The following is a 25,404-nucleotide window of genomic DNA, read 5'->3' as shown; positions in this document are numbered from 1 at the left end:
AAGTGTTTTTGGAGACTTTTTTTTTTCTTTGAAGGGTAAAAGTTGAAGACCGTATTGCATCAGTGATGGTTCTTACAAAGGACAGATCTGTGTGTGTGTGTGTGTGTGTGTGTGTGTGTGTGTGTGTGTGTGTGTGCATGTGCTGACTGTGATCTCAACGTGTAAACTGGACGGGGCAGAGGCTGAGGACAGGCGGCCGGCTGCCAGCTGGAGCAGAGGAGCTTTAACTCTGTGACACTGGCATGCCAGAGTGGTCATTTACTGTTTGGCATACACTGTGGTATGAGTGATGTCATACGAGTGCGTGTTTGTCAGTGTTGTGATACTGGTGGCTGGCAGTGAGGAAATTAGTGGGCTGATGAGTGATATTTATTCTGTCGCTCCTTCCTGTCCTCTATATCTCTTGCCTGTCTTTTTTCCCCCTCCACCTTACCCCGCTGACCTCCCCTCTCTCGTTCTTCTCTCTCTCTTTCTCGCTCTATTTCCAGACAGCAGAGAGGAGTCAGTCCTGGGCAGTATTCCTCTGCCCAGCTATGTCATTTCACCAGTGGGACTCGAGGATCACATCAACCGCAAGTATGCCTTTAAGGTACGCCTCTTTTTGTTATACAGAGTATTTATCCGATTTTGATTGCTGTTTATCTTTTTTCTGTCTTATAGTTGCACTTTTTCTTGGTTCTTGGTTAAAAACAAAACTTGGAATGATTCCCTCTGGGTGTTTCTCATATACTGATGTCCTGTTAGCCAATTAAACCACCAGAACCATCTGAACATTAAAATTTAAGGTTTGTCGGGAAGATAAATTTATTAGACTGTAATATTTTTTCAGCTCTGCCGTGACAGTGTTAAACATGGCCACAAATTGAAAGAGGCATCATGTATAAGGTATTCCAGCTTTAGAAGACATAGATAATGGGTTTTATTCCCACAGGAGCCACTTGAGATAAAACAACCCTTGCTATTTAAAGCACTTTCCAAGAAGTGGTCTATATCATCACCGAGAGCAGTTTGAAATAACAACACAAAAACTGCTTTACTGCAGAAGGCCTGTGTAACACCTGCTGTATGAAAACATACAACATAACTTTATAAACATATTTATTCATATGTTTGTGATCTATGTGTGCAGACACTGTTTTTTTGTCTGATTGTAAACTTCATAGCAGTAACACGTCTTTGGGTTGAAAACAAAGTCAGAGTTTAAATTTGTGTACAGTTAAAATGTTTATTAGATTTTAAATCATGACCTTCTCAAATTGAAATGAAATGAAAATGAAATACAATTCTGTCTCTTTCACAGACTGTTATCTTCCTACAGTAAAAACCTGCTAGTGAAGCCACCACTCAGCTTCATTGTGCAGCACTTACCAGCTGTTGTAGTAATGTCTATTACCACTGATTGTCTGTCTTTATTGAGACAGACAAGCATGTCTGGAATGGCATGAAGCTTTTCTGTTCCCCGAGGCACAAGTTTCTGAGTTAAACCCAACATGTGTAAAATTAAGAGGCTGGATTACTGTACAGCACGCACTGTCCTATACTGCAGGAGGGATTTCCACACATTTGCAAGAAGATACAGTATATGCACAGGGTTTTTATTTGCTTTTTGTGAACATGGTTAATTGAACTTTTGGTTTATTCTGGGAAGGAACATGTTTTCTTGTCTGTTAAAGACATATTCCTGTGACCAGAGATTAGCAAAAGATCCATAAATTGTTCTTTAGCGAGATATATTTTTAGTCTTTATGCATTGAAATATAGTCATTGAGGTGGCTAATGGTCCATTTTATAATTTGTAAACTGGACTGAAGTTAAGCACCTTCTAGTTGAATTGACAGCTGGATTGAATCCTACTAAATGTAATTTACCCCCCCCCCCCCAAAAAAAAAAAAAAAAATAAATAAATAAATAAATAATAAATAAAATTTAATAAATCATGCATGATTTAAATTTGGCAGATTTCGTCTTTCCTCTTTGAGTAAATCTGCATCTCTTCCGGTTTGGCTGCAGTATGAAGATACTCTGAAGGTTTTTTGGTTTTATTTTGGCTTTTTTTACACGATGATCTTGAACTTGTGTGGAGATCAAACATAATTTTCTCTGTCAAATGAATGAAACAGATGCAGCTCAAATGAAGGACCATTGCAGTTGAAAAGAGTTGGAGACCAAACAGGAGGTTTTCTCTGGAAAGCACCACAGTGTCCAAGCCCAGAGGCTGTGTATAAGCGCAGACGTTTTGCTTTCTCGCACATTCAAGAGGTTGCGCACCATGAATTTATCCCCTAGGGTCAGACTGTCAGTGCCGAGCTCTGCAAAGACAGAGGGAGGATGTTTGCTGCTGAAATGATGCCACACACTGTTGTGCGCTGTTTCACAGCAGTGCCTAAAATCATGTGAGTTTTTTGGCTTTTTCAACACAGTCTTTGCTGACCACCTGCATCGTTTGCCAGATTTGGCTTCCTGCACCTGTGCCCTCTTTCTCCAAATAAAGTTGAAGTTAAATTTCATTCTGACAAAGTAGAGGAGCCTACATTGCAGATTTTCAAGCTCAGATGTTCAGAGCAGGACACCCCAGGAACAATCTAAAAATGGCATTTCTGGAAGCAGCGTTAGGCGCACATGGAGATGAACTCGGAAACAAGACTGCAAAGTTTGAATCAACATTTTTGTTTTATTTTTTATTTAACAAATAGATTCATAAAACATATGATTGCATTGCAAATGCTAAAACTCAGACAGACTAGATGAATAAAGATGTTTACGATACTTTATCCCAAAAGTTTACTGTACTGGAATTTACTATAGCACTGCAGCTTAAAAACATTAAAAACAACATAGCCTGTTAAAAATAAATACAATATCACAAAACAAAATAGTCCCAAAATGTAAAAGGTTACACAAAAAGAAATCAATAAAAACAGAAACTGGAAACAAGAGAAGAGTTCAGTAGATCCAAACCTAAATATAATACACTGAGGAAAGATTTTCTGCATTTGTCCTTGTGATAGAAGAGCCCAAACAGATGTAAGACAAAGTGCTCCACTGCCCGTCCAGTAGGCAGTGGGCAGAACAAGTCACCTGTTATTTATCCGAAGGCATTCACTGTAGTCAGTCGTTTGGGTCGTTTTGGAGGAATCCAAACATACCTGTCTCACCTTAACCAACAGGTGCTGTAGTGGGGGGATAAACCCAGTAAAACCACATTTTACTGTAACTTTTTCTCCATCTTTACAATATTTTCTTGACAAACTGAATCAGTGCATAAGTTAGATGTTAAAAATACATATCAGGAGCCATTTAGTCATTTTGTTTCTCTGCAATTTAAATTTTTTAGACATGCCATAAGGTGTGAAAAAACAGTTTCTCAGGGACACTTGCTAATTGTAATGCACCGTTGCTCATTCTGACGTTATTATCAGAATTTAGGATTCTGTGGAACATATAATTTGCTTCCCCGTGACAGTTATTTCAGCAAACCTAGATTTTAGATGCCAAAGTGAATATTTTTAATAAAACAGGCTCTTGTGTGTCTGTTGACATCAGTGATACCGTAACCATTTCACACTTTGCCTCTCAAACAGTGAAAGGTATAGAGTAATAATTATATAGTTAAATAATAATCAATGATAATATATTTAAAACCAAGAAGTCAGTAGTGAGCAAAAACAAAAAGCATATAAAGTACATTGCAGGGTTCTTAATCACCACAAACGATTAAGATAGGTAGCTAATATGGATTTACATGAAAATGTGTTAAGTTTGTGGTTCGATGCTTTCTTGTGATTGTTTTCTGGTTGCCTTGAAATAAAATATTACTTGATACTACTTACTTACAACCTACTGTCTAAAATGAACAAAAATATTGGCTTATATGTCGTCCTTTTAAACACCAAATATCTGTCCTGATATTGGTCTTAAAACTCCCTTATCAGTTTGGCTCACAGATGAAATATTTTTACCGTGATCTGGAAACCCTAAAGGAAGCCGTGAAGTTCTCCTACTTTTTTATTTATTCATGATGTTTTCAGCAACCTTAAATCGGCTTATAATATTCTAGTGATGATTTCCAATAGTTCCTTGATGCAGTGATGTGGAAGTGCACCCCAGGTACAGTGTGACGTCACTCTGGCGTATATACAGTTATTCACCCTTTTGAAAACATTGAACTATGCACATAACTTGTTCTGGATGCTGATGAGGTTAAACCAAAGCACTGATACTCAACCTGGTAATAAGTTGGTCTTTAGCACCACTGTCAGTATGTGCGGTCATATGCAGAGTGCCCCACTTCATTAAACACTGCATGCATCACAACATCAAAACAACAACTTTAAAGCAAAAAGAAGACCGCTACCTTCCTGTGCTAGATAATGGTGGGTATTTGATTTGGACTACAGTTTTTGAACTACTACGGTGCTGACTACTAAATCAACGTATACCCATTGGGACTGCACAAATTGTGCCTTCGGGTTCCCACGATGAGTTCCCACCCTACTTTCCCCTCCTTCCCCTATTCACTGAATGCTCTTCCCTCTCTTGTTCCCATTGGCTGGCTGCCTGACTGGGACTTCCCTCCCGCCCTGAGACTGTCGCACCATCCAGTGACAGTCCTCCCATAAATAGGTACTCTATGCTCTCATGTTCTCTCACTTTGCCAGATGTAAGCCTTATATATCCATGTTGTCTGCCTTTGGTGTGGCCTTTTGATTCAGACTGGACAGAATATACAGCAACCTTGTATATTCTTTTGATTTCTGATGCATGTCTTGGTAGTAACATCTTCTTTTGGCTGAAGTTGTTGTCTTTTTCATTTTTTTTCCATCAGTGTTCTCTTATTTAAATTCCCCTCTGTTGTTTTTCCTGTTTCACTTTCGCCTACTTCTTATCGCAGTGTGAATCTTTGTATTTGCCTTATCTGGTTTTGAGCTTATCATTCATCTTTGCGCCCTTCTTGCTTTCTTCCCCATCTGTTACATCGACTGTACCAGCATGCAATCTTTTTTGATGGCAAGGAGAAAAGCTTTATTTGGAAGTCATGTCACCTCAAGTTGCTGTTCCAGTGAGAAAGCGCGGAAAAAGTCATTTTAAAAAGCTGCAAGAAATCTCTTGCTTTAGATGCAGTTTATGTAACCCCTCAGTCACCTAAACGTTACATTTTTTTCTCTCTTCTCTTTAAAACAGCTGCTGTTTAGGGAATCTTTAAAGTAAAGAATAATGTAATAATTTGGCATGCTGCTTGCAGAAACAGTGACATTTCTGAGCCACCACAAGTTCTTGTTTTTTCATTTGGATTTTTTTTTTTGTGTAGATTCAATTTCTGCTGTAGCAAGTTTTGCAGAATGTGCCTTATCAGGAGCTTTGTGGTGCTCTGGCTGATGCTGAGGCTTATCTTTATGAGCACAATGACTCTCTAAATAGTGCCAGAGAGAGACAAAGAGAGTGCATGTGTGCGTGCTTTTGGGGTTTGTGTTTTTTTTTTTGGTTTTTTTGTGGGGGCTGTCCACAGGAATGGGGCAGGCACTATTGTAAGCTTATGTTAGTGCAAGTGGTAAGTGATATTTTCAAGCTGAAGGAGAGAGAAAACAGGAAGGGATAGGAAATGTTTCAAACTGGAAACTATAATAAAGAGAGGAAAGGAATGGATAAGATATGGAGAGGAAGGAAGTGATAGTGGCTATTGGTGGCTGTGAATTGGAAGCAGAAACAAGTAGTGAGAAAATGGTGCTTTATTAATTTAATTTTTTTTAAAAATTAATAAAGCACAATTGAACAACATAGTGAAGGAAACAAATTGCCAGAAACACCCTAAACTGAAACCAACTCTCACACAGACACAAACAACAGAGAGGAAAAAGAGGCTGAGCTGTGTATGAACTCTGTGTGTAGGCGGTGCTCTCAGTGCTGAATGACCCACTCAGCATTCCCGTTAAAGCCAGAGACTCCCAGTGTTAATTTAGACTGCTGGGGATGTGTGTTGCATTGTGTCATTATTTGTCATCAGTACTGATGTATCAATAAATGAGGAAAAATTTGAGGCTGGCGATTTGAGACGGGAGTTCTCTCTCCTTTTAAAAGTGTACGGTCAGGTAGAAGTTGTGCGCAGAGGATCCACAAAATTAAACCTTTTTAGTTTCTATCATTTATGTTAGAGTCTGAATTTGCTTTCTCCAACATACTGCCATACAAATGTGTGCCTAAACCTCTGGTCTGCATCTGTGCTCTCTGCATTCCTGCACGTGGCTAAACATCTGACTAGTAGCACAGCCCCCTCTCTCTCATCAAGCAGCCTGTCCCATTGTAGCTGTAAGAGGCCATCTGTCAGAGTGCTGACGGTGAGTGAACAGGCGTGTTTTGACAGCTGCTTCCTGAGGATGCTGTGTTGCTTTCATCAAGATATTTAGCATGTTCTTTGGACATATCTAGAGTTCACATTTATGATGAGTAGTTGTTAAGTAGTTTCCCTGACTGTTTCCTGGCCCCTGAAATGCCTTAACACATCTCCAGTCCTGACAGTGAAAGGCCAGCTGAGCCCTTCACAGTTTACATCTGTGGTTTTCTTCTGGGTAACATCATGGCAAACCTACATATTTTTTTAACCAAACACCGCAGCAAACAAGTGCAAAGTCATCTTCAATACAAGCAAACATAATTTGAAATGTTATAAAAAGCTTGATAAAAGCAAAAACATTGCTTGATTAAAATTTGTCTGGGCCACTTCCAGGACTCCTGCTAAGTTTGGATCACTTTGTTAAAGTGTTGTTTAGACCACTTGCAGATACACATTTGCAGTTTCACTTTGGACATGAACCTTATGCAGAGAGAAAACATTGACTTCTGTGTTAAAGGGACTTTTACTTTTATGCCAAGAATATCAAATGTAGTCGGACCTGAGGCCCTGCTAAGGTAAGATCCAGAGGCCAGGGTAGAAGTGTGAACAGAAGCATGCTCTTTTTTTTTCTCCCACCTTCCACCACTTCTTTGTTGAGTCGTGTGTAGTTACTGTAATGCCCTGAGGAATATGAAGGTTCATCAAACCAAGTGTCCCGTCATACTGAAAAGCCAAAATCCTTTTGGCTGAACCAATACACTATATAGTTACTCTCCATAGTTGGCACCATGAGCCTCTCCACCCCTTTTGTTGAATAGAGGAAATCTAGCAGCCATTTCGGATTCATGAGTTCAAGTGGTCACAGCCACACTTCCAAGGAGCAATCTAAAAATAGTTGGAGCACTAGAAGCTGTGAAGAGACACACAATGACCTTAAAAGAAAAATATTTTCAATCTGGTGTGCTTTTTATTTTTTAATGAGTAGAGACATGAAATCTTTTGATGGCACATTTTAAATGAATGATGTGACCTGTGGTGAAAGGCTGGCAGGATTCTTTTTGTAGTCTGCATCTTTTAATTGTTTCTTTACATATAGATCAGCTGTACTGAATGCAAATGCTTGGATATAGCACATTTATATTGTTTTATACAGTTTACTGTTTTACACTATGGTCTGAGATGTTTGTACTAGTTACAAGGAGATTACTAAAGATGAGCTAGGGTTTCTTTATTGGTTAATCTGATTATTTTTCCATTCGTTGATATACTATTTGATCTCAGAAATGTCAGTGACATACAAAAACATTACCATTCAAAGAGTAATGGATAATATTATTTTTTATTTTAGCTTTTTGAGACTTTTGAGTCTTGTTATGATAGGACACGATAGCTGTCCTAGATGATCCAGTCTGGGGAAATCATAGTATTTTTTGGACCATAAGGCGCACCATATTATAAGGTGCACTGCTGATGAACGGGTCTGTTTTCATACATAAGGCGCACCAGATTATAAGGCGCATTAAGCGAAACAAAACAGTCAGATAAGTCAAACGTTACTCAACTCATTCTTCTTGCTTCCTCCACTTCCGTACCATTGATTCATTAATGTTGAATTCTCTTGCAGCTGCTCTATTCCAATGTTGTTGCAGTACTTTAATTAATAACCTCGTATCGTGGATGGATTATCTCAGTTGTTCTCCTGACTGAAGTTTGGTCCATTTACAGCATCCTGCCATGCAATTGCATTTGTCCCTAACCATCAGGAAACCTCACATTAACTTTTATTGAGTGGATAAAAGTTAGCATTCATCCTCCAGCTTCAGTTTATGTTATGCTAACATAGCTGTGTCGCTAGCGATCACGTATCACATCATTATATACCAGCTAGCCCAACTTCAATAACCCTACAAACATCACTGCTGTTTAGTTTTCTGTCTTCATTTATGTTGGAAGTGATAGCAGAGCTGTACGTTTTAATCTTTTCAGAAATCTCTCAGTTAGAACATGCTATATCATGTTTAGGTGGAAACTAGCGAGCTAACTTCCTGCTAACTTCTAACTCTGTTAAATTTAATAAATCCTGTTTTCATGTATGCCTGGATGTTAAACTTAATTGTTACACCTGGTAAAGCAGCAACACTGATCATTTTATTAAAGATGAAAGAATTTAGACAGTTTTTAACTCTCAGTGACGCCGCAGTGTTCGTTTGACTTTGGGACCTGAAACAGAATTTGAAACCGGATTACTCCGCGAGGCTCCTGACTACGGTAGCCTTACTGCTCCGACAATCCATCAAGCAGTGCAGCTTCATAGCTTGCCAAAGTCATACTAAAGCATTTTTGACAGACTTTTGAGTGCCGTGTACAACATAAAATCCGTTCGAGGTCAGTAAGCACAACCAGAATTCATACATAAGGCGCACCGAATTATAACGTGCACGGTCGATTTTTAAAGGATTAATTAAAGGATTTTAAGTGCGCCTTATAGTGCGGAAAATAGTACTTTTTTTTTTTAGTCCTTGTCACAATGAGAAAAAGTCACCCACAAAATCATCTATCACATGTTTTACTTAATTGATCATCCCATATGTCAAAGGATAATATGTATTAGCTCAGCAACCATAATCTGTAACCTTCATGATGAGGGCATTATCAGCCTCTCACCTCCATACAGTCCAAATAAGGTTTCCTCAATGCGTAGCCCATCCATACCCCTCCCTTGTTTCCATTTGCCTAAAGCTCATGAAAGTGTTTGCTTAGCTGCCAGGTTATTGATTCCTGTGTGCATCAGGTGAGGAATGCGGTTACCTCCCCGATCTTCAAATATGTAGCAGCATCAGGGTCAAGCCCACACTTTACCATAGTGACTAGAATTATATTCCAAGTTATTTTTGTCGTGCTTTGCTGCAACCGCCGAAATGAGCTTGTTTAAGCTGGAGTGCAGAGGGGAGGTGAGTTCAGATGTTGTGCGTGTGCATGTGTGCGTCTGTTTGCCAGGGTTTATTTAGAGTTTATATTAACAGGGATATAACAGCAGGACTGACAGTCTGTTTTATTCATGAGCGTGTTAAGTGTGTACATTAAACAGCCAGCGTGGGAGCGATGCTTTGTGTGTTCCCGACTGTCACGCTGTAATACAAGAATGCAAGAATTACATTCATTTTATCACATTATAAACAGAGTAAGAAAATCTCTGAGAAATTCTGTGGATCCCACAGCAACACACCGTACACACGGCTCTATCCTGCCTTCATTATTCAGACAGTGGATTGGGACAGGGAGGACTGGCTAATTACTTTAAATTAAAATGCATCTGTTGTTGAGTGGGTGCTCTCATTTGTCTTCCAGTCCCAACTACTGAAACACTGCAGGAAGGAAAAAAGGAAGGAAAGGGAAAAGTAGGACATTTATAGAGCTGTGCTCAATGGAGTGCAGCTCACTTAAAAGGAGCTCTAATAACCCCACATTTACACGGAGATCTTTATTGAGCATACTAAACACTTAGACTTCTTTAATTAAAAACTGCCTTACTGATACACTGTTCATTGAATTTAAGGCCGGTCTGCTTCTTTGATGCTATATTTTCCCATTGCTGACGATTGCTGGCAAATTACAGTATCAGTGACATAATGTTTAGTTATTTAGCAAAAATATCCTCTGAGTGTGTATTATAGATGAATTATCAAACAGTACTTGGCTTAAGCATCTCTAGTCTTTCCTTGGGTTTCATAGTTCAGCAAAACTTTGGGATTTGGCAGGAGAGGCAGAGATGCTAACTTCCATTCTGATGGTATTCTCAGTAGACCTCAGTGCAGTGCAGCCAAGAACATGTTGATTTTTGAGTAAAGAAAAAAAAATCATTTTTACTTTGACTAAAAAAAAAAAATCCTCCCTTTTATGCACTTACTGTGGTAGTGCTGGTATTACTGCTGTCTCCTCCTACACAAACAGAAAGACCTGCTGAACATAACTATTCTGCATGTGTTTTCTAGGGCGCAGTAAAGGGGAAATGTAGGCGATATCTGCAGACAAATTATTTAGAGATGCATTAAATGATTTTAGGGCTATTTGGGGAAGTGGAACAAGCTGAGATATCACCAAGTTTGGAGTTACTATAGTGTAGGTTGAGGCACGGAGCAGCACTCATGCTTACAGCTGTGCTTTTAGCTGCTTTTTTTTTTTCTTTTTTAAAGAGTCCCATTATTCATTCACCTTTGATTCTATTTCTGTCCTGTGTAATTTTTGAGAGAAATATCAAACTCTCTAGCTGTTAAATGCTCACCTACATTTGAACAGCTGCAGACTTCACTGTTTGGTCTTTAGACTGAAGCTACATTAATCTAATCTAATAATTAAGTGAATGTGAACTAATATCCTTTTAAATTTTAAAGGTATATAAAGATATATTCATTTTAAATTTGTCAGTGCTAAATATAATAACTCAGTAGACAACTGCTTTTTCTTTGCAGAACACTGTGATTTATGGACCTGTCTTGTCAAGCACCTTATAAAAGCTGTTGTATTTTTACTGTTGTGGAAAAGGAAGTAGGAAGAAAAAAAAAGGTTCAAATGGGGACAGGTTCATGAAGAAAATTTGGGGTTAGGGATCTTTGCCCTGACACTAACTTTTTGTTTTTTTGTGTTCCATCATAGCACAGTATCTTTCCTCTCATTGCTTGAAGGTTGTGCCTTTGTGGGTTGTAACTGGCTGGCGTTATTGTCTCTGTATTTCTGCTGTGTGATTTCCTTCATTCGCTCTTTCTGTACTGGTCAGTGCTTATGTTGCCCTTGATGTTGTTTCTCTTGTTGGACAGCATGATATCCCCCTGTCTCTCGGACTTGAAACCCATCTGGTGCTCTGTCTCTCAAGTAATGTCTGTGCCCCTCTGACCACTACTTGACCCAGCCTCCTTTCTCTTCCTACAGGCTAGCCACACTGGTATGCGCTCGTACATTTACAAGCAGACCTCTGTGATTGGCTCGCAGGCGGAGCACACTGGGATGCGAACCTATTACTTCAGTGCCGACACCCAAGAAGACATGAACACCTGGCTTAGGGCCATGAACCAGGCCACGCTGATGCAGAACCACAGCGATGCAATGATCAGGTCATTATTAACATTATTCATCTCTTTTTTTTTTTCTTTTCCCAGATGAATACAGTCCTATAGTTTAAATAGGAATGTTGTCATTCGCAATTTGAGACATGCTGTTTTTGCACTGTGTTGTCTTTTATCATACTTAAAGATTCACAGAATAATTTAAAAAATGTCCTGCTCCACTCCTGCTTCTCCAAAATATGATGAATTTGTTTGTAATATTAGTATCATTCAAAAAATACATTCTGATTGCTGATGTGGGTGCTTTTTTTTTTTTTTTTAACAAACAGCAGCTTCCTTCATGAATTATTAATATGTTTACGAGGGGCAGAGATCAAATAAGTCCATCATTCACAAGCAACCTCAGATACCCGCTGCTGGCACCTCTTTATTTTCATTATCTTGTATTTTACTTTGGGGGCAGTCCCACAAGACTACACTAGTTGTTTGTGAATAACAGAAGGGAAACGTAGCTGAAGACAGCTTCCAGATGGGAATTTCTTTAACCTCTTTTTCACCCATTTCCAGTGTTTTTAGAAGCTAAACTAAAAGTACTGTGACTGCATGCTTAAAGTACTTTTTAAAGGCTTTCATCTGCAGTATGCAAAAAAATTATTTTCATTGCAAATGGATGGAATGCACAGCTAGCAACACTATATTTAGCACAGTCCACAGTAATGAGGAGAAACCAGTCACTGTAGTGCTAATTCATTCTGATATGTTTAGATGTGAGCCATTGACGGGGAAAGTATCACCTGGGCTTGTCTGAACACCTCTTTAAAACTAAACTAACTATGACTTGGTGTGCCGGAGACTGGCCTATTTCTTCTGGCTGAGTGCTTTGTTTACATGGGATTTCATTAATGTGGTTGAAATAGAGATATGGTTACCAGGCTTTGAGTGTCATCTGTTTGCTTTGTGACTTCTTTGGTCTTTGCCTGCTCATAAAGCTAAGGATGCTGAGGAAAAGTTTCCCTTTCATGTGGTAGTCACCATCTAGTACAAATTGAGTTCACTACAACAGAAAAGAAGATTAAAATGCTAGAACTCTGGCTTATAACGTGTACGAGGTATCCGTGAAATGAAACGAAACAGACTTGGTTGTTATTGAGGAGGAGCCACTGCAATCCTTCGAAAAGCCTGAGGAACAAAACTGCTATCCGAATTACAGATATTGTTAATTACATTGTTAAGGGTATAAGAGTGTAAAATGACAGCATTCATTGATTTTTGCCATCTCCACTCTCCACAGACCAGCTGATAAGTTGTCGCAGCAGGCTGTCCCACAGACAAACCATGTAAGCCACCACAAGACCAAGACTTTCGATTCTGAGACAACAAGACAGATGATTCATGAGGTTCTCCTGGAGCCCATACACCGTGACGCAGAGGAGCGTTGCAGCTTTCACAAAGACTCTCCTGCCACCATCATGTTGGATCCCCCCATAGGAAGCACTGGCCTAGAAATGGACACGCACACTTCCCTCCCATCTAATCCCGCACCCTCTGCCGTACCACAGCCAGATCACATTTCGGCTTCAGCGCCTGTGTCCAGGGTGCCGTCCCGTGCTCCGTCACGAGCCGCTTCGACTTTGCCCTCCAGCATTTGCACAAGAAATGGCCTGGTCTCCACACCCAGCCCCATACTGGAACCCAACGGCATCGCAGCAGGGACGTATCAAAGGGCCCCAGAGCCACCTGCTAATAACACACAAAAGCACGCTCAGAGGAGAAGTACCCTTGAGCAGGTGGAGCAGTGGGTCAAAGTACAGAAGGCTGAGTACAAAGGGTAGGTCATTGCAATATACAAAAATGTTTTTTTTTTCTTTCCAAACAAAGTTACAAAGTGCTTCACAGAACAAGATGGGAAACAAACAACAAATAAAAAATTTAAGAACAGATAAAAGTGAAACTTTATAAGGTATCAGAATGCTGGCAGCACAAGGAGATGAAAGTGAGAGATAAAGCCAATTTAAAAAACAAACAAAAAAAACAGGTAAATTAGCAACAGATATGAAAAATGAAAGTACATTAAAAATTATCACTAGGAGAAGATGATAAAACAGCTATGAAGGTGAAAGTGGAGGCACAGAAAAAGCCTGCTTATGAAGAATATGTCTTTAAGAGGGATTTAAAAGACGATAGTGAGCTCCCTTTGAAACCGTCTCCTCAGATTGTTCCAAAGAGTGGGTGTCCTGATCGAAAAAGCCTGATTACCCTTGGTGCTCAGCCAAGGTTGTGTGATGGGCAGCAGAGCTTTAGGTAAGGGCTTAAGGCTATGACCAGGAGCGTATGGTGTCGGAAGATCTGAAATGTACTTTGGTGTGAGCCCAGAGCGAACCGTAAAAATCAACACTAAATTCTCATAATTAAAACCTTAATTCTAAAATTAATGGGTAACCAATGAAGAGAAACTAAAACTGGAGTGACATGTTCTCTTTTTTTGGTTTAGTAAGAAGTCTGGCTGCATTTTGGAACAGCTATAAGTTGGTGTAGTCTTTGTAGCTTAAACATGTAGAATAAATTGCAATAATCTAACAAAGAGGAGATAGAACCATGTATGACCATCTTTACAATTGTTTTAGATGAAATCGAGCTGATCTTACGTCTCCTAATCTGCATAAAATAAGACTGGACAACTAAAACAACAAGCTTGTTTGACCTGAAGTGGTTGTTAAAAGTCACCCCAAGGTTTTTACAGTATTGGCCAAACTTTACAGATATACAGCTCAGGTGTAAGGAGGCAGTGTGCCAGTAACATTTACTTCTGTATGTATAGTTGTCTGGCATCTGCATAGGAGATAAAACTCACACTGTGCCTTCAAATGACGAACCTCAGGAGTAACGAATAAAGTATAAGTTTATATCAAATTAAGTGCTAATGATGTGTCAATGTTGCCTTTTTGCCCTTAGAAGTAGCCTAATGTTTTCTTGCTGTTTCTACTTAACAGTGCCCCATCCAGAGAGAACACCCTGCCTCGTCGCACACCACCAACGCAACACAAGTACACCTCCATCGACGCCTACCAAACCCTGCCAAAAACTCCTCGCCAAAGTCCCCCACCTGGCCGACTCGGCGAGTACAAGTATGCCCAGGACCGCCTGAGTCACTTTCGCCTGACCCCAGATCAGGGGGGCCCGGCGTCCAACACTGTCTGGCAACTGTATGAGTGGCAGCAGCGCCACCAGTACCGTCACGGCAGCCCTACCGCACCGCTTTACACCCCGGCCCCAGAGTATCCATTTGGCCCCCGCCCACCATCTACTGTGCCTCCCTCCTCTTCAGCACCTAGGTCAGAGGGCTCTCCTCGCTGTGTCTCAGTACCACCATCATCAGCAGACATACCTCCACCAGGCCCTCCTCCTGGTATCAGCCGAACCCTGTCCCCCGCACGGAGGCCACACACGCCGGCTGAGCGGGTGACAGTCAAGCCTGTGAGTGATATATCCGTGTTGAACATCCCCTTCACTGTTTCCCCTCGCAGGACCAAATCTCAGCTGTTTAAGGTAAGATAACCCAGCTGCCATACTGTTTGTTATAGTGCTTCAGTGTTGTTAGAGTTTTTAGGTTTCAGCTTTCATGTTTACAGTGCAGATTGTCCAGATTGTCATGCCTTATTCCAAAAATGAATTAAATTATTTTCTACATACAATACCCTAAAGTTTGCTTGATATTCTTGTAAAAAAAATTTTGCCATGACACTCAAACATAAGCTCAGGTGCATTTTGTTTCGACTGATCATCAGTCAGATGTTTCTACAACTTGACTGGAGTCCACCTGTGATAAATTCAGTTGATTGGACATGATTAGGAAAACAATATAAGGTGCAATACTTAACAGTTAATGTCAGACCACAAACCAGCCCATGGAGTCCAAAGAATTGTCTGTAGACATCTGAGACAGGATTGTATTGAAACACAGATCTGGGGAACATTACTAAAACATTTCTGCAGCATTGAAGGCTCAATGAGCACAGAGGCCTCCATCGTCTGTAATTGGAAGATGTCTGGAACTACCAGTATTGTACTACCAGCATGGCCAGTCTGAACGATCAAGGCAGAAAAGCTTAGACAGTGAAATAAAGAAGAACCTGATGGTCACTCTGCAAAGCTCCAGTGTTGCTCTGTGGAGAAGAGAACCTTCCAGAACGGCAGCCATTTTTGCAGGACTCCGCAATCAGGCTTTTATGGCAGTGTGGCCAGACTGTAGCCACTCCTTAGTAAAAGCCACCTAACAGACTCTCAGACAATGAGAAACAAAATTTCTGGTGTGATGAAACAGACTGAACTCTATATCCTCAATACCAAGTATCGCATTGGGAGGAAATCGGGCGCAGCTTATCATAATAATCATCCCTAGAGTGAAGCATGGTGGTGGCAGCGTCATGATGTGAGGATGTTTTGATGTGGGAGACTAGTCAGGATGAAATGCAGATAAATGATAAATGCAGCATTTCATAGAGGCATCCTTGATGATGACCTGCTCCAGAGTGTGCTGGATCTGACTGGGTTGAAGGTTCATTTTCCAGCAGGACAATGAACCAAGATAGCCAAGCCGAGATAACAAAGGAGTGTCTTAGAGAGCAGTCTGTGAATGTCCTTGAGTGGCCTAGCCAGAGCCCAGCCCTGGAGATATGTGAAAATGGCTGTGCACTTGACAAGAGAAACTGCCCAAAAATAGGTGTGTCAACTTTGTAGCATCACACTCAAAAAGACTTTAGGCTGTAATTGTGGCTGTAGTTTCCAGATACAGTATAATTAATGCATGAAAGAGAAAGGATAACATTAATAATGTCCAGGTTCCTTTAGGCAAAGTGGTGATACTGTGCACAGAGAAGTGTCCACACACACTGTGAAAATTACAGGCAGTTCTTAATCAATGGAATGAGATTAAAACTTTACATAACGGGGAAGAAGCACCGTTTTTTGGCATCATAATTACATTTTAGGCAGTTAGCTTACACTCTCTGAATCATCTTATGATGCCCAAATCCCCAGATGCACAAGATTTAATCACATAATAATACAAGAAAAAGGGAAAAAAAAGAGAAGTATTCCAAAGCAATGTTGTGATGTACGAGGGTTATGTTCTGTAATGATAGCTTGTGTAGATGTTCTTGATTAGGATGACAGTACACAAACTACTGTTACAGATTCTGTTGCATATATTGATAAATGTATTTCATCTAATTCTTACTTCCAAGATTGCACCATTGTCTGATTTCCCCCCCCCCCCCCCCCCCCCCTGTTAAATGCAATATCAGTTAGTTTTGTATTCAGAAAAGTGTTAGTCATTCTGAACATCGTAGGCACATGTTGGAACTGTGCCTCATTGTATCCTCACTCACTCAAAAGCAGACTTGAAACGTATACATTATACATTGTTGACAACACATTTTCTCACTTATTCAAAGCATGTAAATGAACATCTGCCCATTTGTGTGTGAATACACCACTTTTAATATAGAGTGACTAATGATGGATAATTACATCCACACACATTTTGCCCTGAGATTTAAAAAAATTACAGCATTTCGATGTTAAGATCCAATCAAACATTGCATCTTCTAAAACAAGACTTGTGGCATTCTGCATTCACTCTTGTTCTAGAAAATAGCGTCTAGAGTAAGACTGCATTGAATCTGTAATAAATATTTAATATGAATGAAGTCTTATATGAAATTTTAATCTTACTTCTTCAAACAGTCTACATGAATGCGTTGTCTGTGTGTTATAGGCTGCTACTGTTGAGAGACGATCAATGCCTCCGTCCGGCTACATCACTCACACAGTCAGTGCACCCAGCCTTCATGGCAAAACGGTAAGTTTCTCAAATAAACATATAAAATGTGAATTTTAAAGGTTGTATAAACTTGTTGTTTATACATAGCTTTTCCATCTCAATAAGTCAGTGACTCGGGGAATATTTCTCTGCTATGAGTGAATTTTGATTGCTATAAACCAGTCATTAATAAGTCTTTTTTTGTTGTTGTTCTTGACCAGTTGGCAGTAGCCTATGTTGTTGTCCTCCTGCCTTTTGTTTCAGCACCATTCATCCTCCTTATTTTAGCTGCAAATTAGCCATCGACTAAACAATTGGCCAATTAGTTGTGTGAAGTGACCTATAGTATTTAAAGAAGAGCAGTCTGAGCGAAGCTTTTGTGCTTAGTATTAAGATTTGCTAGATTGAATCTCTTGTGATGCATGTGACAGCCCGAGGAGCTCACTCTGCTCCTTATTCAGCTGCGTCGCCATCAGGCCAAGATGGCTTCCGCACGTCAGCAAACGTTAGCCCAGCTCCAGCGGCTCAATGGTCCCAAAGATCCTTTCCAACACAACCACCTCTTCAGTGCTACCACCACTAGCACCAGTCCCCTCCTCAGCGCCGGCCCCTCTCCCGTGTCCCATGTTGGACACATGGGCCTCTCGGCATCACTTGGCCCTTGCAACACCCAGGTGGGGGCTAATGCGGCACGCCTGCCTGTCTGCCCCTCATTTTACCAGGGACTCATAGAGGTTGCCACTAAAAATTGTGCAGGGCTGCATTAGTCTTAAATCATGAATACCATTTCAGTTTTATAGCTTATTTTACACACATAACTCTTTAATTTGTTCCTAATGTAATGCATTATTAGCATTTTCTGGCTCAATATTTATGCGCATTATTTATACCACTGTGCAAGGTAGGGTTAGTCAGTTTGTCTGTGGGAGGAAGCTGAGGTATCCAGAGAGAACCTGCACAGGTACAAAAAGGTTCTGGGTTTGAAATTCAAATCCAGAACTGCTTTTTTGTGTGTGCTAGGAATCAGACCACAGTGTTGCCCTGTAGAAAACAATCCTAATTAAGATAGGTGGTTACAGTACTGGTTTACAAAAAAAAGTAATGCATTGGTGGTGATTTCTTTGGTCACTGTAAAGTCTCTTTTAGAGTGTTGAAAACCTTTGATCTTTAACAAGATTTTGTGAAAATAACCTTTTGATTTTGCATTCAAATTTCTGTAAGTAATCTTAGTCACCAGTTCATCCTGGCATTTTCTCTTAAGACACCACAAGGTCAGGTGGTAATTTTCAGAAAATCTATTTTTAAAGTGCCTATGAGTTTCTATTTTATAACTTCAAGTGAAGTTCTCTATAGTGAAAGCAGCTGCATTTCTCCAATCCTAAGTAATTTTTGTAACCCTCCTCGTCCTGCGATCACGCAACACCAAGTCTGGATGCTGAGTGATTGTGCTTTCAGTGTTCACCGATACTCATATCTCTTACTCCCATTCACATCTAAACAGTCTTTATACTGTATTGAAAAGTTACCAACTGTAAAAACATATAAAATCTGAAATGGTGATCAAGAAAACTCAGATGATGAATGAAGCCCAACCAAAAGACTCAATAAGATCCTAGTATCCTTATATTAGTGGCAACTTCTACTTTAAAGTTCCTTTGCTTAGCATCGAGAACCATCTGCCTCTTGTCCATGTGCTGTTCTTGGCTGGTCAGTTTCCATGTCGTGCTTCTACTGATACTGTTCATGGCATGTTGTGTTGCTCTCTTTTCGACGTCCACAAAGCCATCCCATGCTTTAGCAAACTGGCAATCTGTGGATGTGTTGTTCAGCTTGGTCCTCTGATGCGTGAGTCTTATTTTCGGCTGTATAGAAGTTTGCTTCTTCTACTTCTTGCTTCTATTTTACTTTTGAGTGACACGTACGGGCTGAATTCAAAGCTGAATTCAACAATATCTCAAGATCTTCTACTTCTTCTAAGAGATCTGGTTTCTGCTCGTCCTGTGATGATTGCAACTTCTCTGATCATGAAATAAATGAACACATTTTTACTGTGTGTCTCAGTGTATTGTGGTGCATGTGTGCGTAGACGTATAACAGCAAGTCACACACGTCATATTTGATACCAAAATCTCCCGGGATGCAAAAGTAATAGTTTCTGTTGCTTCTATAGATTGATGTTTCAGTGGATTGTTTAGTGCCTGTTGGCACACATCAGTAATCCAAGCTTGCATATTTGTCATCTTCTAGGCTGATGACACCTATATGCAGCTGAAGAAGGACTTGGAGTATCTGGACCTAAAGGTGAGAAAGATAATGATGGACAAAGTTGATCACCTGATTCCCGTTAGCTATTTTAATGAATCTTTTCCTTTACTTTAAGTGTTTTTTTCCCTTCAGCTGCGCCTTTCTGATTTGAAATGTCTCTAGTGTAATCTAACACGCGTGGTGATTCTTACTGACAGCCACTTCCTTCACCCTTGTTGATCTGTTGAGCGGAGACAGCTACAAATGTTGTAGCTACAAAAGGAGATGTTCAAGCATCTGTGTGGGACCAAACATCCCTAAATCCTTGCAGTGATCTTCTAACTCTTTGAGTGGTTTTAGAAGCATCTCACAAAAGCAGCGCCATTTTGTGATTGCGGCTCTGTGTCTTTGTGATTTTTGACTCCCAGATCAGAGCTCTAGAGCCCCTGATCCTCGCAGTTCACAGTTTACTACTGCACTGCACTGCTGGGCCTCTCAGGCCTCTAATGAACGTAAGCTCTGTGTATGCGCGCATGTATGTCCAGTATGTGCACTATATTAAAAGATGTAGAGCTGTGTGTAGTATGGCTGTGTTTGTGGGTGTGATTCCTGCTCGTGCATGTTTGCTTAGTGTTCAGAGGGACACAAGCTCAATAGTCTGTGTGTATGGGGTGTGTGTATGTTTAGACGTTTAGAGAGTGTGTGTTCTAGAAAGACCATCCCATTGCCTACAGCACTGCATCTACAGCTTGAACTGAATATGATGTCTTCTGTCCATGTTCACACAACCCCCTCCCACCATGTGGCGATGTTGATGGCGCTGTTAAATAATGGGCATGGGATGGCTCGGCAGTGCATGTGTTGTGGCTGTGGCCCGGTGGTTGAAAAGCCAGCTGCTTCTACCATCGTCTCTGAAACGCTGCACCTCCTTGACAATGATGCAAGGCTCTACTGTGTCTTGTTTATTTATTTGTTTGTTTTATTAAAAAAAAAGGGAACACACTCCTAAAATAAAATGAGCAAAACAGAAAAACGTCTAAACATGAATAAAAAAGAGCTGTCATCAGTGAGTTCTAGTGTTAAACATGGTGCACATGTGCTATATTCTGAGATTTGTAAAGCTAGCGAGCGTAACGCCAGTAAACTTCACAGTGGGCACCTGAAATTCGCTCCACGGCGCATTCTTCAAAGATCTGTTTTTTCACGAAAAAAAAAACCAGCAAGTGGAAACCGATAAGTCATTTTGTGCAGAGCTTCAAAGTCTCCATAGCCATTGTGTTGTTCATGGCAAGAGCTGATTTTGTGTGGCAGAAGTCTCATACTGTTATGTACACAAGGCTTAGGGAATGTGTCATAGATAGCCTGTCGCAGCCCATAATAGTTTGTAGCCGGTCTCTGTGTTTTGCATTTCCCTTACTTCAGCACAGATGTACCATGGAGTCGTACACTTTTTTGTTTGTTTTTTACCACAACACTAATATCTTAAAATATTAATTTTGGAATTTCCAGGTACTGAAGGAGTCAGGAAAACCTGTCAAGGTTGCAGAAAGTGATGTGGATGTAAGTACGAGCTTGTTGACTGCACTAGAAAAAAACATAAACAAAAATACACTTTAGACTCTGTGATGAGGTTGTGTTTGATAATTTTCAGTTGTTACTTTGATGTCTCGAGAACTTTTTAACCAATCGGTGAAAAGCGTGTTGGTTTTTGGTTGGACATTTCAGGATGCTGTAGGTTTTTTTTGTTATATGTTTCTATTACAAACTGCATTTACCTGAATGAACAAAGATATACATATATTTAAGGACCTTTCTATTTGATGCATATTCAGAATATTCATAAACAGGTTTAATGTTTTTATGTAATAGATGAAACAGTCAAACACTCATTCGCTGCCTTTCAGCCAAGGGAACACTTAATTCTAGTTTCTTCTGACTGTTGTGGTTCAGTTGGGAGAAAAGTAAGGGCAATTTAGGCAAAACAAAACATGGATCCTGTGAAAAAAGTGTGGGTGGACACTTAGATTTCAGGAGAAAAAATCTTGCGGAGAATGTTAATAGTCAAAAGCTTTGAGTCTTTCAGTCTGATAATTCCCTGCAGCTTTTCAAACCGTCTTTGTTTTCTCTTATGAAAGTATTTCTCACGATTTACTTCTCACACACAGTTTATTTAAAATTTATGAGCATGTTGTCTGCAATGAATATTTGAGGAGCTCCAACAACAACATCGCCATGGAGACAACTTGTAGATTAATAATTTATTCAGTGGAATATAAAAACCAATGTAGAGTGTAAAAGAAAAAACAATATATACAGAGAGGTACTTTGTTCACATTAAGATTTTAACTTTGAACCTTTTTACATGCATGAAGTGATCCCACCTTTGCTTTCAGTTCAATCAGAGATTAATTAACAAGGCTCTGAGAGTCTGACACTGTAATTAAACATGTCAGGTGGGTTGCACCCACTTTGTTTAATTGCTTCACTCACAGTAATTCTAAGTACACCAAAACGAGACAGCGGAGTTGTAGGGCTGCAAATCTCAAGTGTGCTAAACCCATATGCATTAAAATGGACGTATACACAAGTATGTGTGCCCTCATGTTACTATAATGCTCACACATGCTTACGCTCAGAGACGTTTTCATTCACTGCACCTACACAAACAAGAGGAAGTTGTAAATTAAGCAAATGGGCCTCTTAATTACCAGAGGTCAAGACGCACATACACGCACACACTTTGGTGAGCACTTGAGGCATTTTATCTGTGAGTGTACAAAGGGCCCCCCTTCCATTCCTTTCCCTGCCCACTCGACTCTTTGTCTCCATCTGCAGGTGAAGTTGAGTCGGTTATGTGAACAGGACAACATACTAAAGGATCTGGAGGCGAGGATCAGCTCCCTGAAGGACGACAAGGTACACAGTAATAGTTAGAAAGACTTTAAGCCAGCCATGCCAGGACATTCTACCCGCTGTAGTCAGTCAGATGAGTCAGCCTGATTCTGGCTTATCAGTCTGAATGGAAGGTGTTACAAAATTCTAGGAAATACTACATAAAGTGCCCCATACTGTAATTAGTTGAAATATATTTGAGTTTAATAGCTTAAAGCAGCTGTCAAAGTATGTGGCAGCACACATCAGAGTCAAAACAAGTTTCCTGCTAAATGTAACCTTCACTGTCATAATTAGGAAAGTCGACTGAAGTAGAGACAGACGCTTTATTTACCTCAGCTTTTACTGTTACAACCCCACATGAAAGTACACATTCCTCATCAGATTCTGAATAGTGTTATTTGCAAAATAATGTAGGGCATGCAGTTAAAGTCTGACCATATACAGCTCAGGATCTACTTTAATGAAAGTCAGTCAGTATCTCATGGCAGCGCAGCTCTGTGGAAACATGCTGCCCCCTGGAGGTATTTTAAAATAGTCATCTGCTGAATAGTAAGTGTCCATTTATAGAACAGCATTCTACAAACAAGCCAGGGGTCGGTTGCTCTCTGTTCATCTCATGCTGATCTCAACCTTGTCTCTTCAGGACAAGCTGGAGAGTGTATTAGATTTGTCCCATCAGCAGATGGAGCAGTACCAGGAACAACCAGCTCATGCCCACAAAATCGCCTACCAGCAGAGGCTGCTGCAGGAAGATCTGGTGACGATCAGGGCGCAAATATCCCGCGTTTCCACGGTATCTATGACTGAGTGTTATTGTATAAACACTCATTTCACAGTCCACACATAATTCTACAAATGCATTTGTTTCAATGCTTGCAGCTGCTTGTTATTATGTGCCATATGTTTAACAGTGTGCCTCTAATACACTTTGTGTGTGTATACAAAGTGTGTATACAACTTAACAGAAAAAAGCTCATGGCCTTTATATCTTACATGATACCGTGTAGATTAATTATTTATTTATTCATCACGTTATAATGTGCTCCATTATTGACTTATGGGTTTTTGGTTTGTATTGTTTTTTTCTTATGCGGGGAGGCTAAAATGGGCATGTGGGGATGGATGACTGCAGATCAAACCTCCCTACAGGCACAAATAAGAGAACCTGAACCCGTTTACCGTGGGACTATGTATTAAGTCTTTCTGCATGTGTGTGTTTGTTTAATGCAGGAGATGGCATATGCCTGGGAGGAGTACAGCAGGCTTGAGAATTCAGTAGAGCAGTTGAGGCTAGCACTGCAGGCACAAATGAACCACAGCTCCACCTCTCAGGTAAAACGTGTTACTGCATGTTAGAGCGGAGCCAATCTAGTTCTGGATTTTCAGTTAAAACAGGCATTTACTCATAGCCTGGATTTTATATGGCGCTTCTTTGTTTTTGAAGACTATTTTTATTTTTATTTATTTATTTTTTTTGTATTTTGTCATCACTATATTGCTCGAGTGCAGACTCTCACCCTCGGAATAAAATAGAAACATTGCATCAGCAATTTTAGAATTGCAACAATTTTTACATAGTGTGTGTCCCTCTGTGTAAAAACAGTTTAATAATATGCTCAAACATAAGTGAACAACTGAAGAGCAAGCAGTTTCATGGCCGGGTGTGGCCTGTTTAATAGTCTTTCTTTTTAGTATTAATCAATAGGTCAGTTGTGGTCTAGAGAATTGTTGATGCAAGTAGAAGAGGGCATCATTCGCCTGAAAAATCACGAGTTGGTAAATTCTTAGAACGGAATGCACAGACAACACAACACCACCAAAAGACCTGCAAAATCAAATCGAGAGCTAAAGTGGAAGACAGTAGAACATTTTCCTTGGTAATAAAAAAAATAAGCCCTTTACTAGATGTAGCCAAGTAAGAAAAGCCCTTGAGGAGATGCATATACAGGGAGTGCAGAATTATTAGGCAAATGAGTATTTTGTCCACATCATCCTCTGCATGCATGTTGTCTTACTCCAAGCTGTATAGGCTCGAAAGCCTACTACCAATTAAGCATATTAGGTGATGTGCATCTCTGTAATGAGAAGGGGTGTGGTCTAATGACATCAACACCCTATATCAGGTGTGCATAATTATTAGGCAACGTCCTTTCCTTTGGCAAAATGGGTCAAAAGAAGGACTTGACAGGCTCAGAAAAGTCAAAAATAGTGAGATATCTTGCAGAGGGATGCAGCAGTCTCAAAATTGCAAAGCTTCTGAAGCGTGATCATCGAACAATCAAGCGTTTCATTCAAAATAGTCAACAGGGTCGCAAGAAGCGTGTGGAAAAACCAAGGCGCAAAATAACTGCCCATGAACTGAGAAAAGTCAAGCGTGCAGCTGCCAAGATGCCACTTGCCACCAGTTTGGCCATATTTCAGAGCTGCAACATCACTGGAGTGCCCAAAAGCACAAGGTGTGCAATACTCAGAGACATGGCCAAGGTAAGAAAGGCTGAAAGACGACCACCACTGAACAAGACACACAAGCTGAAACGTCAAGACTGGGCCAAGAAATATCTCAAGACTGATTTTTCTAAGGTTTTATGGACTGATGAAATGAGAGTGAGTCTTGATGGGCCAGATGGATGGGCCCGTGGCTGGATTGGTAAAGGGCAGAGAGCTCCAGTCCGACTCAGACGCCAGCAAGGTGGAGGTGGAGTACTGGTTTGGGCTGGTATCATCAAAGATGAGCTTGTGGGGCCTTTTCGGGTTGAGGATGGAGTCAAGCTCAACTCCCAGTCCTACTGCCAGTTTCTGGAAGACACCTTCTTCAAGCAGTGGTACAGGAAGAAGTCTGCATCCTTCAAGAAAAACATGATTTTCATGCAGGACAATGCTCCATCACACGCGTCCAAGTACTCCACAGCGTGGCTGGCAAGAAAGGGTATAAAAGAAGAAAAACTAATGACATGGCCTCCTTGTTCACCTGATCTGAACCCCATTGAGAACCTGTGGTCCATCATCAAATGTGAGATTTACAAGGAGGGAAAACAGTACACCTCTCTGAACAGTGT

The 25,404-nt window shown here is 40.4% G+C and overlaps 1 protein-coding gene across 6 annotated transcripts in view; it reads left to right on the top strand.

The window, feature by feature from the left end:
- Nucleotides 1-25,404, top strand: part of LOC102293794 (pleckstrin homology domain-containing family A member 7) — a gene marked incomplete at its 5' end in the record, with an annotated part of 81,122 nt that overhangs the window by 42,489 nt on the left and 13,229 nt on the right. For 3 of the 6 annotated variants that reach the window (XM_005935556.3, XM_005935558.3, XM_014337891.2), the window contains 11 exon segments: nucleotides 489-589; nucleotides 11,255-11,436; nucleotides 12,680-13,216; nucleotides 14,379-14,934; nucleotides 17,165-17,248; nucleotides 17,641-17,883; nucleotides 19,457-19,510; nucleotides 20,963-21,013; nucleotides 22,289-22,369; nucleotides 22,992-23,141; nucleotides 23,579-23,680. In XM_005935556.3, the coding sequence (XP_005935618.2) occupies nucleotides 489-589; nucleotides 11,255-11,436; nucleotides 12,680-13,216; nucleotides 14,379-14,934; nucleotides 17,165-17,248; nucleotides 17,641-17,883; nucleotides 19,457-19,510; nucleotides 20,963-21,013; nucleotides 22,289-22,369; nucleotides 22,992-23,141; nucleotides 23,579-23,680 (2,141 nt within the window). 6 annotated transcript variants of the gene reach the window in all.

The sequence above is a fragment of the Haplochromis burtoni genome, unplaced genomic scaffold, assembly GCF_018398535.1.
Source record: "Haplochromis burtoni strain Fernald_Lab_line unplaced genomic scaffold, NCSU_Asbu1 Contig_197, whole genome shotgun sequence".
NCBI classification, from domain to species: Eukaryota; Metazoa; Chordata; class Actinopteri; order Cichliformes; family Cichlidae; genus Haplochromis; species Haplochromis burtoni.
This window is presented reverse-complemented; position numbering and strand designations above follow the sequence as displayed.